The sequence below is a fragment of the Silene latifolia genome, chromosome 11, assembly GCF_048544455.1.
Source record: "Silene latifolia isolate original U9 population chromosome 11, ASM4854445v1, whole genome shotgun sequence".
Taxonomy (NCBI): domain Eukaryota; kingdom Viridiplantae; phylum Streptophyta; class Magnoliopsida; order Caryophyllales; family Caryophyllaceae; genus Silene; species Silene latifolia.
Genome location: NC_133536.1, coordinates 11,970,914 through 11,984,061, shown reverse-complemented (window position 1 = coordinate 11,984,061; position 13,148 = coordinate 11,970,914). Strand labels below are relative to the sequence as shown.

The 13,148-nt window shown below is 41.4% G+C and overlaps 1 protein-coding gene across 5 annotated transcripts; it reads right to left on the bottom strand.

Annotated features, from left to right (window-relative positions):
• Nucleotides 1-4,215: 4,215 nt before the first annotated feature.
• LOC141611025 (glucosamine 6-phosphate N-acetyltransferase-like) lies at nt 4,216-7,618 on the bottom strand. 5 transcript variants are annotated; one of them, XM_074429424.1, is made up of 2 exons: nt 7,457-7,618; nt 4,216-5,891 (listed from the first exon to the last, which is right to left on the bottom strand). In XM_074429424.1, exon 2 carries the CDS (start codon nt 5,079-5,081, stop codon nt 4,392-4,394), a length of 690 nt encoding a protein of 229 aa, XP_074285525.1. In that variant the 5' UTR covers nt 5,082-5,891; nt 7,457-7,618; the 3' UTR covers nt 4,216-4,391. The 5 variants fall into 5 exon arrangements, with proteins under 5 accessions (XP_074285525.1, XP_074285527.1, XP_074285526.1 ...); XM_074429426.1 differs by having other exon boundaries at nt 4,216-5,116; XM_074429425.1 differs by having other exon boundaries at nt 4,216-5,105.
• Nucleotides 7,619-13,148: the final 5,530 nt, after the last annotated feature.

The following is a 13,148-nucleotide window of genomic DNA, read 5'->3' as shown; positions in this document are numbered from 1 at the left end:
ACAAACTAACTGAAAAGGTAACTTATTTTGTTAGAATGACGTAAAAAGATATATTAATTATTTAAAATATTATAAATTAAAAGGGTAAAACGGTAATATTACTCATAATCAGGTACCTGGAATGTGAAATGCTACTCTAGGTAGAATTTCATTTCAGGTAGCTTATTTGGGCAAATAAGCTACTTGTCAAACACTTCCACAAAAAATGAGCTACCTGAAATTTTTATCAAAAAAGCTACTTCAGTCAAAACAGTACCTGAAATATCTTGCCAAACGAAGCCTCTATTTACCTATCGAGTAAGTCTTTTGAGAGACGGTTTTTTAATAACTTATTAAGAGACTACTAAAATTAATAAAATATGTACTAATTATGATTAAAGATAAAATGGGTAGGTACATCTATTATGTAAATACTAAATAGGTACGAAATTACTCGACCAACGATAAAAGGGTCACGACGAACAAATAAATGGGTATGAAATATTGGTCTCTCAATAACTTGAGGAGAGACCGTCTCTCCTAAGTTTTAGTGTTACTTAAATATAGTTACGTAAAAGTAATTGGTAAGTATATGTCAGGAAAGGTAGTGGAATACAAGTATACATCAATTGATTTTATGATAGAATCTGGTAAAACGGTTTTACAAAAGTATTTGTGTTTAAGGAGAAAAATCTCGATAGAGTATTTGTGTTTAAGAAGACAATCTCTCGATAAATTGGTGGGAATACAAAAGTTTACGGCAGAGTGTAAAACCGTATTCTATGTCTAAATCTTATCTATATAAATTCAGAAGACAATACTCGTTGTACAGCGCGCCACGTCATTAATGCATTTTTTTTCGAAAATCCAAGTTATGGTGGGACGCATGAGTGTGAAACGTATTTAATTATTCAGATATCCGTCATTAACGTATTTAATTATTCAACTCCGTATAAAAATTCACAATAGAATTTATTCCATTTAAATGTTCAATACACTAATTTTTTCCATCAAGGGTATCAAAAAAATAAAAAATTACAACTTATAAAAATTTAACAAATTTTTTTGACGGTATAAAAAAAAACACAATCATTCCATCCATTAATTCAGTGTTCATTAAATACCCTTTACTGTCAATAAAAATAATGGAAGATATGGTACAAAAATCTAAATGCAACATTATTACGGCGATTACAAAGTTTTGTTAAATTTTATACTTTTATTGTTTAAATCTTTAATCCATAAAAATAGACAAATTCAAAAAACCACATTTATATTACTAAGAATAAATTACAACGTTTTATATAGAATAAATAATAATGTTTGGAATAAAGCACATTAACTAAATCTAAAATTGTAAAAAAAAAAAGACAAATTTCTACAAAAACAATTACTAAATTCGAAAAATGGCAAAATAAATAAATAAAGACTCACTTCTTTGTGAAAGGATGTTGGAAAATGATTTTAGGTTCATGCAAAAAAATACACACAATATAGGACGAAGAAGCCAATTAGCTATGAAGATATTAGAGAGATAGGATTGGGATAGTGACGCTGCAAATAGTAATATTAAAATGTGAGAGAGTAAGAGAGGCACCATTGAGAGGAAGAAGAGTTGTTTTTTTAGGGTTGCTGTAAATAGAGTAAGAAATGTAACAAAATGATTTTGTGGAGATTTCGGAGTGAATATAGAGCCTTTAGGAATGTCTTGGCATTCGTTCCACTAGACAATCAAACGCAGCATTCCTTACTAAATTGGGGTGGAGAATTTTATCATAACCTCGGACCTTATGGGCTCGAGTTATACGAGCGAAGTATTGTAATGGCCGGTGCGATGTCGACATGTTCCAACCCAAACCGAATATGTCCAATGTTTGGGCCGGCATTACCTCGCAAGCACAAATAATTAATAAAGGAAGCACAGTAGCCGTGGGCATTGTTGTTAGAATCCCGATTCGATCCTATGATTCTACGATTTTACGATCCAAAAATGCTTGACCGATCCCGGATCCTACGATTCTATCATGTTTGTAGAATCTTACGATCCTATCTATTTGAAATTTTCTAGAGGTAGGATCATAATACGATTTTGCGATCTTACGATCCTACGATCCGACTTCATAGTAAACATATTAAAATATATTTTTATATAATAACATCGTAAAATCTAAATTTCATGTAATTTGTAGAAACATGTTTATGAAATGATACTAAACTTATTAATTATCAATATTTTGTGTATAAATAAGTGTTTTGATCTTCAATTATATATTTTTACCAAATAAAAAACTATATTTAGTGAATTTGTAGAATCTTACGATTCTACGATCCGATTCTACCGATTCGATCCTACCCTCCCCATCGATTCAAAGTAGAATCCCGATCCTAACAACATTGCCCGTGGGAAATGGCAGAAAAACACTCTTTTGGGACCACTCGTGGGTGGACTCCGGCTGCCTATCAGATAGAGCAATTATGCCTATCCCCGACACCATCCTAGGAGCAACAGTAGCAGAAATGTGGGACGAAAGTACGGGATGGAAATGGGAATCCTTTTCTAATTATCTTTCACGAGATGACCTACTCAAAATAGCAGCGTACTACTTATCTCCGGAACCTGATGTCGAAGACTCGCTATATTGGAATGCCTCGTCCAGTGGAAAATTTTCGATCAAGTCAGCCCTTTCTCTGATTAAGACAGCCGATATCAATCCGGAGGAGGAGCCCATGGCGTGGCATGTCATTTGGAAACTACCGGTACAACAAAGAATTCGGATGTTTATTTGGCTCGCCGCTCATAGTAGACTGATGACTAATTATAACCGGGTTCGGAGAGGCATCCATGACGACCCTGCTTGCCCAAGATGTCAAGAAATCGAAGAGTCCACGGACCATATGCTTAGGCAATGCCCATACTTGAGAGACCTCTGGGAGTTACTTGGTGAGTGTTCTAATGCCCCGTCCTTCTTTACAATGCCCTTTAAACAATGGATTTCTAAGAATGCAAGCAATGAGATACCATTCGCTACACATGATTGGTCGCTGAAATTTGCCATTACATGTTGGTGGATATGGCGGTGGCGTAACAATGTCACATTCGGAAGATCAGAAGAGAACCCGACTGACCCAATTCGATTCCTCAGACAATAATTTGATACCACGAAGCGAGCCTTCGACCCTTTTTCTATATTCATACCGATCCCTGGAACTCTCCATGAGGAGAGGTTTATAAGGTGGAATCCCCCTCCGCATGGCTGGTTTATTTTAAATACGGATGGAGCTTCAAAAGGGAACCCAGGTCCCGCTGGTTGTGGAGGCATCATTCGAGACGAGACCGGAAACTTTGTTAGTGCTTTCCTGTTTTCATGCGGGATATGTAGTTCCATGAGGGCGGAGATGCGTGCTTTAGTGGTTGGGTTAGAACGAGCTCGGAGCATGGGAATTCGAAAACTATTGGTTCACATGGACAATAAGCAATGCGTGAGTTTCGTTCAAGATGAGCAATTGCTAAGCAATAGTCTGCGCCCAATAGTCCAACAGTGCATCAATCTGACTAAGCTAGAAGGGTGGACTGTCAAGATGGATCATGTATTCCGAGAGGCCAATAGAGCAGCTGATTGGCTCGCGAATGAGGGAGTAGGAAAGAGCACTAATGTGCATTATATTGATCATCCACCGGAAGGGCTTCGCACAATTATCCGGGAAGATATCTTAGGGGTAGCTATACCCCGTTTAGTTGCTAGTTAGTATTTTATTTGTTTTCGGGGCTTTGCCCCTCTTTAGCACCAAAAAAAAAAAAGGAATGTCTTAGGTTATTTTGGACGTTTTTATGTTGGCCAAGCAAAATAACGAAATTGGATTGCGCATTTTGGGACTATCGGAGTATCGTTTTTATGTGGACCAAGTAAATATTTTCGGTATGCTTTAGCTAACCGGACTCGGCTAATATAATTAAAATGGACTACTTTAATCAAATCTCATCAAAATTAATTACATAAATTTTACGCAAAGTATTTAACGGGTCAACCTTTTCACTTTGACATTCGACGTGACACTTATACAAATTTTACGTGCTTACAAACATGTACTTTGTTCAATATGGTTTATAACAATTTAAAATAGCAAATCCGTGCAATTTTGCACGGGTTAAAACTAGTAGTTATCTTGTCAAAAAAAAAAAAAAAAAAAAAAAAAAAAAAAAACTAGTAGTTATGTAAAAGTAATTGGCAAGCATCATTAGAAGTTGAGTAAAAACAACCGCTTTAAAAATAAAACTTATGTGAAACGGTTTTACAATTACAAAAGTATTTGTGTTTAAGGAGACGGTTTTACATTACATAAGATACGAGTTTGTACTACGTATTCCGTAACTCACCCAAGTCATCATTTCGGTAGTTCAGCAACTTTGATAATTATCGATCACTCTTATCACACATGAGCTCAGTAACAAGACCAAGAATCTCTTTCCGAAGCTCAGAAACAGTAGACTGAGTGACCTGTTCCTCTACACCACTAAACCAAAGATGTTCCTCGTCTACACGGTCGCTACTTGCATACCAGTTGCATATAGCCCTTGCTATGGAGATGACAAATAATCCACAATCATAACCATTATTTTGTTGGGGAGAAGATTTGTGCTCGATATACTGGATATCGGAGTTTGAGCTGGAAAAGAATCCTGCTACATTAGTATACAGCATTCTTGAATATGCAGAATTTGATCCGTTGAAGCTATCGTGATGGACAAACACATTGGCGGGCCTATAAAACACAAGAAGACTCCAATGACTCCCGGCCTCAGCTTGGGTTACGTCTTCATTGTTGTTGACTGGAAAAAAGATGAGATTTTTTGCGGGAAAATTCAGAGGTTCGATGAAGGTTTTCAGAGTTTCTTTATCTGAACAGTTCTGTAACCAGAAAGCGATTGAAGGTGGAACTAAATGGATGTCTTCAGTAGGATAGGATGATGATAGGTAGCTGAAGTAGAACTCGATTATCCGATCATTGAGGTAATGCGGTCCACCAAGGATGTCCAAGTCAGATCGTCGAAGTACTGTGTCGTTGTAGCTAAGGATCATATCGTCCCCAGATGGTCTGACCATTGTCCGTAAGTTGATGCCGCGCTACTGCAAGAAAACTATCAGACATTATATTATGGAATTTTTATCTCAAGACGAATAAATAGACATAGATAGCTTGGCATAACCAGGAAGCACAAAGTACGATTTTATTGAATACAAAATGAAAACACAGTCGAACAATCTTGGCATAACCAGGAAGCACAAAGTACGATTTTATTGAATACAAAATGAAAACACAGTCGAACAATCTCATCAAATCGAGTATGATTCTTTTTGTAGGTGACGGCCTTACATGTTAAACAAATCAAAATCCTTATATATTCCTCGTATCATTACAAGGTTAGCGAGTTGATTTAAGTGAAATACTTGACCATTTGGATCTCCTTTTGATTGAATCCGCATTTTTCATAAAACGCTTTGTTCTCAGAACTACAGTCAAGAATAACCTTGTAGCATCCCACTGATTCAGCATGTGCAGTGAGGAAATCAATCACTTTCTTGCCCAAGTTCATTCCCCGAGCACTAACATCAACAACCACGTCTTCTATGTGGCCAACCTTACCACAGTTCCTGATAAATTTCTTCTCGATAAACACACTTCCAGTAGCTATTATCCTTTCCGTGTTTTCGTCTTCTATTACACATATAACATGGTTTTCTCCCTCGGTAACAAGTTCCTGAAATCTATCTTGAAATTGTGTTTCTGAGACGGAACCACAAACTGTCAGCTGACGCAGGAGCTCTATGAAACCCTTGCTTATATCTGTGATCTCGAGCCTTCTGATTTTAGGGTTATGATTGTTATTTGGGGTGTCTGGTTGCATATTCACCCTGGAAGGTTATTCAAATTTTAAAACAAGAAACCAAAATATCATTATATTGTATCTAGTAAGTACCGTACAGGTGCGGTGATTTTCGCCAAAACGGAATACAGAGAAAACTCAAAGGAACAGAACAAGAAGGCTATATTCCCCAAAAAAAAAAAAGTTGCTTATCAAACACTGACAAATCATTGAACTGTAAGTACGGTATAATTGTATGAGATAGTCATGCATATAACACCAACCCAAACCGTTATGTATTGCTCAATCATGCACATGCAATCATAGAGTTGATAAGTTGGTCTAAACACTCAAAATCGTAAGAGGGTAATCATAGACAGTGGCAGAGCCAAAAAAGTTAAGAGAGTATATTAGCTTTAATTTCGTTATCATTCGTTCCCTTCTATCATAGAATCCATTCAACCATAAACCAAACAATCTGAGATCTCGTTACCAATAACACCAGCATACAGCAATGCTGATTATCCATGGACTGAGAGTGATTTCCCTCAAGTCTGGACAGTAGTATATTCACCCCAGAGAAACGAGAGTAATATAATATTATTATTATTGAAGGCTAGAGTTGATGGACAACTACCCGTATTCAGTATCTACCAACAACCGAGAGTAATGGTATAACACACTGATATTCTTAAAGAATTACTCCTATAATACACTGAGGTCATTGACTATAGTATAAAACCATGAACCCGAGAAAGAACTGGCACGAAAGAGAATTACTAGAAGAAATACACACTCTTCAAGTTCTCAATGTAACAAGACCGATGAATAGGTGTCCGAAGTTGATCCAGGTAACAAATGACAACATTACTCAATACCTCAAATGGCTTCCACCTACTACGGGGTACAGCTGTAAGGGGGTTAGATATAAGCACTAATACCCCCATGTAGCGAACATGGAGCGGAAGCTACAGTATCTACGCGTGTAATACCAAAATCGAATATGAATATACCATTGTTGGTGATACTCCATCAATCAGTCAACAATGTAAGCTCTGACAATCCAAAAAGAACACCATAAAACTAGAACAAGACCAAACATTAACAAATGGCAAATTCAAATTTCAGATCGATGTATCCGTATGAAATTAGGACGGATAAAATGTGATCATTTTAACATTTCCTGATAAAATGTTACCATTAAAAAGTGACAATTTTAGTTATAACTTTTTATCATTAAATGATCACTTATTTATTATATAAAATGGTGACATTTTTCTCGTCTTTTAAGTTAAGACGGTCTTAAGGTAGACTCTAGTCTCTTGACAGCAGGCAACTTTTGTAATCCAGCACAGTACAAAATATGTATAATGGCAAGGGCGCGGGTTCCTTAATGTTATACTCCCTCCGTACCAGTCAATAGTTAACATTTTATTTTCTGAAGTGCGAGTATTGAAGTATTACTAATTTCATAATTGTGTTAATGATTTGGGAGATCATACAACGGCGATAATTCCCATAATTCCCTTTCAAATATCAATTAGAGAAAACTGCAAATAAATATTGAAATTAATGATTTGAAATTAAAACTCGATTGCTAGATCGACTACTTACTAAATCGGAAGAAAGGGCGGCGGAGGCGGCGGTGGGGAGCAGGTCGAGATGATGGTGATTAGAATAGCTTTGGTAGTTTGTTTCTCTAGGATGTGAGGGATCAAATTCTTTATTGGAGTCCGGTGGGTTGGGAATTTGGGATTAGTGGGATGTAAACGGGAACTTATTCGCTTACTTATCACAAGAAATTCTCAGCGGAAATCGGTATTAAATTTAACACGGGTCAAATACATACTAAATTAGTTGTCTAAAAAATACCAAAAATTTGTCTTTATAATCTATCATATGGTAGTATGTGACCCGTCTCAATCTTAAGATAGATCACAAATTCTCATTATAGACGGAGATATCCGTTTATAGTTAAAAGACGGGTCAAATATCCACCCACTTTAAGCATAAGACAAGTAACAAGTTGCATGGTGAGGCCCAAAAATGTCACCACTTTAAGCATATTTGATCTGTCTTTCAATTTAGACGGATATATCCGTCTATAGTGAGACTTAGACGGATATATCTGTCTATAGTGAGACTAATTAATTGAAGATATATAGTGCTCATCTTAAGCAAGACTTACTCCTTACCTATACTTGGGTTAGGCAAATTTTCATTTAAGACGGGATATTTGTTAAGCGTACGATGGATCGAACATGCCTATTGAGATGAATAAGATCAAAGCATATATAATACGAAGGTAAACACAAAAGATTTGTCCTATATGTCAATGTAGATGATACTAACCCGTTTTAATATTAAGACGGTTAGAAGACTAATTGAGATGGTTAAGTAGGAGGTGTAGTGGACATCACAAGTTCAAATCTCTCAACCCTAATATTACTTCCGTATTTCTAAAATTGTAATATTTCATTAAAATACTACTGATATATGTTCAACTAGTGTTGTTTTGGTGAACATAAGGAGTATTAAATTGTCGTTGGCTCGATGTGGTTCGTTTGACAAAAAAAATTAAAAAATATATGCAATTTATATATTAAGGAATAAAATCTTTTGTAAAGCCGCTTTATGATAAAACAAATTATAAAATACTTTGATGTCCTTTTCACATAAACACAAAACTTGATAGAAATTAGTTTAGTAATTACAACAATAATTGTGTACCATTTTACACAAAAATTATTGTTTATTAAATAAAATGTCCTAAAAATTGATACTCCAAATCCATAGTTATTAATAACAACTCTAATGCTAAGCCAAAGTTCTACTAGCTTGGAGTTATAGCATCTGATGGGGCATATTCTGCACCCGCTGACCAAGTCAACATATTGAGCAAGGTCAAAGATATCCACAGCAAGTCAACGACTTAGACAGCCTAACCGACGCAGCCTGTCGGCCTGTCTCTTGTGCCTCGGCTAGGACAACTAGCCAGCTGGGGCACATATCCGCGTACTCATATCCAAGACCCCTCGGCATGGAGTCAACAGGGCCCGCCGACCTGTCATGGGTCCCTCGGCCGAGGGTACATCAGTCTTTCCACCTGCTATGCCACTTGGCCCACTTGGCCACTACGTGACAAAAGGTGAAAGTCTATAAATACTCCTCAATCCTCATTGAGGAGGCGATCCGGAATCTAACCTAAGAACCCCTTAAATTGGTATTATCTCTCTCATCTCTCTACAATACACGTCATCAAGCAACATACTACTTAATCACAATAAGTTCACTGACTTGAGCGTCGGAGTGAGTACGCTTGGCACAAAGCCAAGCCCTCAGTTTGCTCATTGTTGCAGGAGAGGCCGAGGAGAGCAGTCAAGGCTAGAAGAGGCATTATTCGACAAAGCTAGCGTGGTGAACAAACCTGCTTCGGGTTTCATACCCGGAACAATTGGCGCCGTCTGTGGGGATATGGTACGGCCTGTACAGGCGTATCGGCTCCAAGCGGAGTCGCATAGGGAGACTAGTGCTATCCTTGCCCAAAGGGAGAAGGATATTGAGACGCTTCAAAGCACGATTCTCCCTCGCATGTGTGCTCAGTATAGGGACCTGACCGAAGAAGCTTTCAGGGAGGTGATAGATGAGGTCTATCCGGATGGCTCCTTTCTATGGACAAAATTTGACGAGCTGTTCGACGATAGGCTCGAGGCTAAAGAGAAGGCTGCGGCGGATAAGGCTGCCGAGGATGCGAGGGCCAAGAAGGAGGAGGAGGCGACCGCTGCAAAGGCGGCCCTTGCAGAGAAGACGAGGGCGGCCAAGGAGGAGTCCGCTAGACTGAAGGCAGCTGAGGATGCTAAGGCTGCTAAGAAAGCTGCGGCGGATAAGGCAGCTGAGGATGCTAAGGCCGCCAAGAAAGCTGAGGATGCTAAGGCTGCCCAGATCGCATCTAAGTCGCTCACCGAGGGTAACGCTGGCGATGGCGGGGCAAGGCGGCGAACGGGCATAGGGAGACGGGCGGTCGTCACCAGGCTCACCCGGCGTCTCGGATAGCTTCAGCTATTCGGGGGCCAACTATTAAGCCTTTTCTCCCTGCCATCCTTTTGGCGCTTCAAAGAACCAGTCTGTACCCTTTTGCTTTACTTTTCCTTGTATTTTGTAAGACCTTGGTAGGTAGAGTCTTGGCTTTATCCCAAAGGGGACGGCCGTCGTCTGTATTTCTCCTTCTTGTAACTTTGTTATCTTTTTCTTAATGAGAATTTGCTTGTTTTGCCTCTGGCTTGGCCTTCTCGGCCGACAGCAGCTTCTCAATTTCCTCGACCCGCGCTTGTGCGGCAAGGAGGTCAAGCTTAGCCTTTCCGGCCACCCCCTTTGCGGCAACAACATCGAGCCTCAGCTGCTCTATCAACGGTCCCGTCTCGGCCAAGGCCTTTTCTTGCTCCCTAATACGAGAGCCGGCCAGTTCGGACCAAATCCCAATCTTCTGGCTCAGCTTTGTACCCTCCGCTATGAGCCGGTCGTTGGATATCGACGCGAGTACGGAGTCGACATTTTTTCCCGCCGTCTGCATAGGCCTCTTCTCAACTCGCCGCTCGTAATTGGGATGAGATCGCGCCGGTTGATCTACAAAAATTCAACCAAAGAGTCCACGTCAACGTTCATGGACATACCAGAGAGCCGGTCATCGGGTATATCTAATGAGCGAAGCTAAATCTGAGCCGCAAGTTAGACACTGTACGCAGGGCTTGCTCTTCTTGGCCGGTTGACCCGTTTCCTCGCTACGGCATTAACATGAGCGACGGAAGCGAAGCATCGTGGCATGGGTAGATCTTTTCCTCTTACGCCTAAGCGGAGATCCTCAAAGATCGGAATCCTCTCCATCGACAATGTCAACGACCTCCACCTCGGGTGGAGGCGGAACAAAGGTTGACACCGTCGCCGCCGTAGACTTGGCTTTTCGGACCGGCGAGGCAAGCGCGACTACCTTGGCTGGGCCGCCGTCTCGTCCAAACCCTTCGGGAGGTCGATGGCGACGGACGGCGGTCATGCACATCGACCTTCGGATTCTTCTCCTTAACGTTTCCGTCTTTGTCCAGCCCCATCTTCTCGAGGAGTTGCTCGGACGTAACGGGACCAAAGTGCTCGTAAAAGAAACAAAGTAAAACTTAGACAAAGGGACATGTCAAGAAACAAACAACGAAAAACATTAAAGCAGAAATGGGCCTCACACCGACCCCACTCACCCTGTGCTAGGGCCGGTATGAGGCCGACGTGGCAAAGCGGCTCATCCATCTGGATGACTTGCGTCGGGGGCAACCAAACCTTCGGCGCCCCATCATCATCGACCTCGAAAAGCTTCAGTGCCTGCTTCTCGTCCTCATTAAGATAGACATTCCCGGCGTCCATCTTATTCTTGCCCTTGGGGATCATCTTCTCACGCTCCCCTTTACTCTCGCACCGCAAGTTAACGTGGTGCTGAAAAGACCGAGGCAACGGATAATCATCTGGGACCTCGACATACACCCACCGTTCCTTCCAGCCCTTGCAAGAGGTGAGCTTAGGCACGGTGAGATAGCCCGGCTCAGTCTGGACGCTATACCACCCCCGGCCACCTTGAACATTCATTCGAAGAAAATGAATTCGGCGGAATAAGTTTACCGTTGGGATCACCCCCCTGAAGCGACACAGCCACACGAAGCCGACTATAGTCCTAACGGCCAAAGGGTGAAGCTGCGCCGCTGCAACGTTCATCGCCTGAATTATGGAAGAGACGTACATATTGAGAGGAAACCAGGAGACCATACTCCGGGTGCCTCATATATACGCCGATGTGACCGGGGAGGGCAACAGACGGCCTGACCCTCTCCGGGGATGACAATGTTGTACCCCTTGCCAAAAAAGAAGTGCTCTTCGAAAAATTCGAGAGCGGAGCAGCGGCGGGGCGAGCCCATCGGTCCAAGCACGATTGGGGCCGATGGTACAGACATCGTAATGATGCAAGACTGTCGCCCTCTCCGCACCGGAAGGATTCCTTTCCTCATCATCAACATCATCTTCTTTGCTCCGAACTCGCGGTCAACTTCAGGGGAAGGAGACCTAGGGCCCCTCGACCTTAACGGAATTGCGGCTACCGCCTCCTCCTCATCAAAACGCGACGGGGAACCCCCCGGCGCACGGGTACTGGGACCGGCATCAGTAGAAGACATGGTTCACAACAATTACTTAAAACAAATTAAAAAGTTGATAAGTTTTTTTTCGGTTTACCTTGAAGAAAAGTGCTACGCCGACGTAAAAATTCTGAAGATCGGAAGAGAGGGAAAGACTTGGAATTTTGGAAAGAAGAAAATTTTTTAGAATGAATGAAATTATTAACCAATTTCATTCATTGATCTGGTATTTATAGGCAAAGGCCCATAAAGGAGGACCAATCAAAACGCAGCCCATAAAGCGTCAGCCAATCAACGAAGAGACACATGTCAGGCATGCGTACACGGAATGTCAATCGACGCAACAGTTGAATGTCAATCAATGCAACAGTAACCAAGCGTCTTCAACACGCCCCTTCATATCCCTTTGCCTATTCATCTTCCACAGCAAAACTCCTAAAGTATCTATTCTCCGCCGGCAACACGGCTAACCAAGCTAGGCAGCACCGGCCAGGGGCAATCAAAAATACACCGGCACTCTCAACCTCGGGTCCGCCGGCCAGCAGCACCTTCTCTTCCACATTTGATGTCCAATACCCATCCATGTGGAGGGGGGATATGGTACGGCCTGTACAGAAGTAAGCCGAGGAAGAAGAAGCCGGGGCAGAAAAATTTTCACTTATGCAGAATATACGCTCAACATACATCGGAGCCCATACCACGGCATAGACTACGCTGGGGGCAAATTGATGGGGCATATTCTGTACCCGCTGACCAAGTCAACATATTGAGCAAGGTCAAAGATATCCACAAGAAGTCAACGACTTAGACCTAACCGACGCGACTGTCGGCTGTCTCTTGTGCCTCGGCTAGGACAACTAGCCGGTAGGGGCACATATATCCGCGTACTCATATCCAAGACCCCTCGGCATGGAGTCAACAGGGCCCGCCGGCCTGTCATGGGTCCCTCGGCCGAGGGTACATCAGTCTTTCCACCTGCTATGCCACTTGGCCCACTTGGCCACTACGTGACAAAAGGTGAAAGTCTATAAATACTCCTCAATCCTCATTGAGGAGGCGATCCGGAATCTAACCTAAGAACCCCTTAAATTGGTATTATCTCTCTCATCTCTCTACAATACACGTCATCAAGCAACATA

Excerpts from the sequence above, each read along its gene's own strand:
- LOC141611025 (XM_074429424.1), bottom strand. The coding sequence starts at position 5,081 with ATGGTCAGACCATCTGGGGACGATATGATCCTTAGCTACAACGACACA.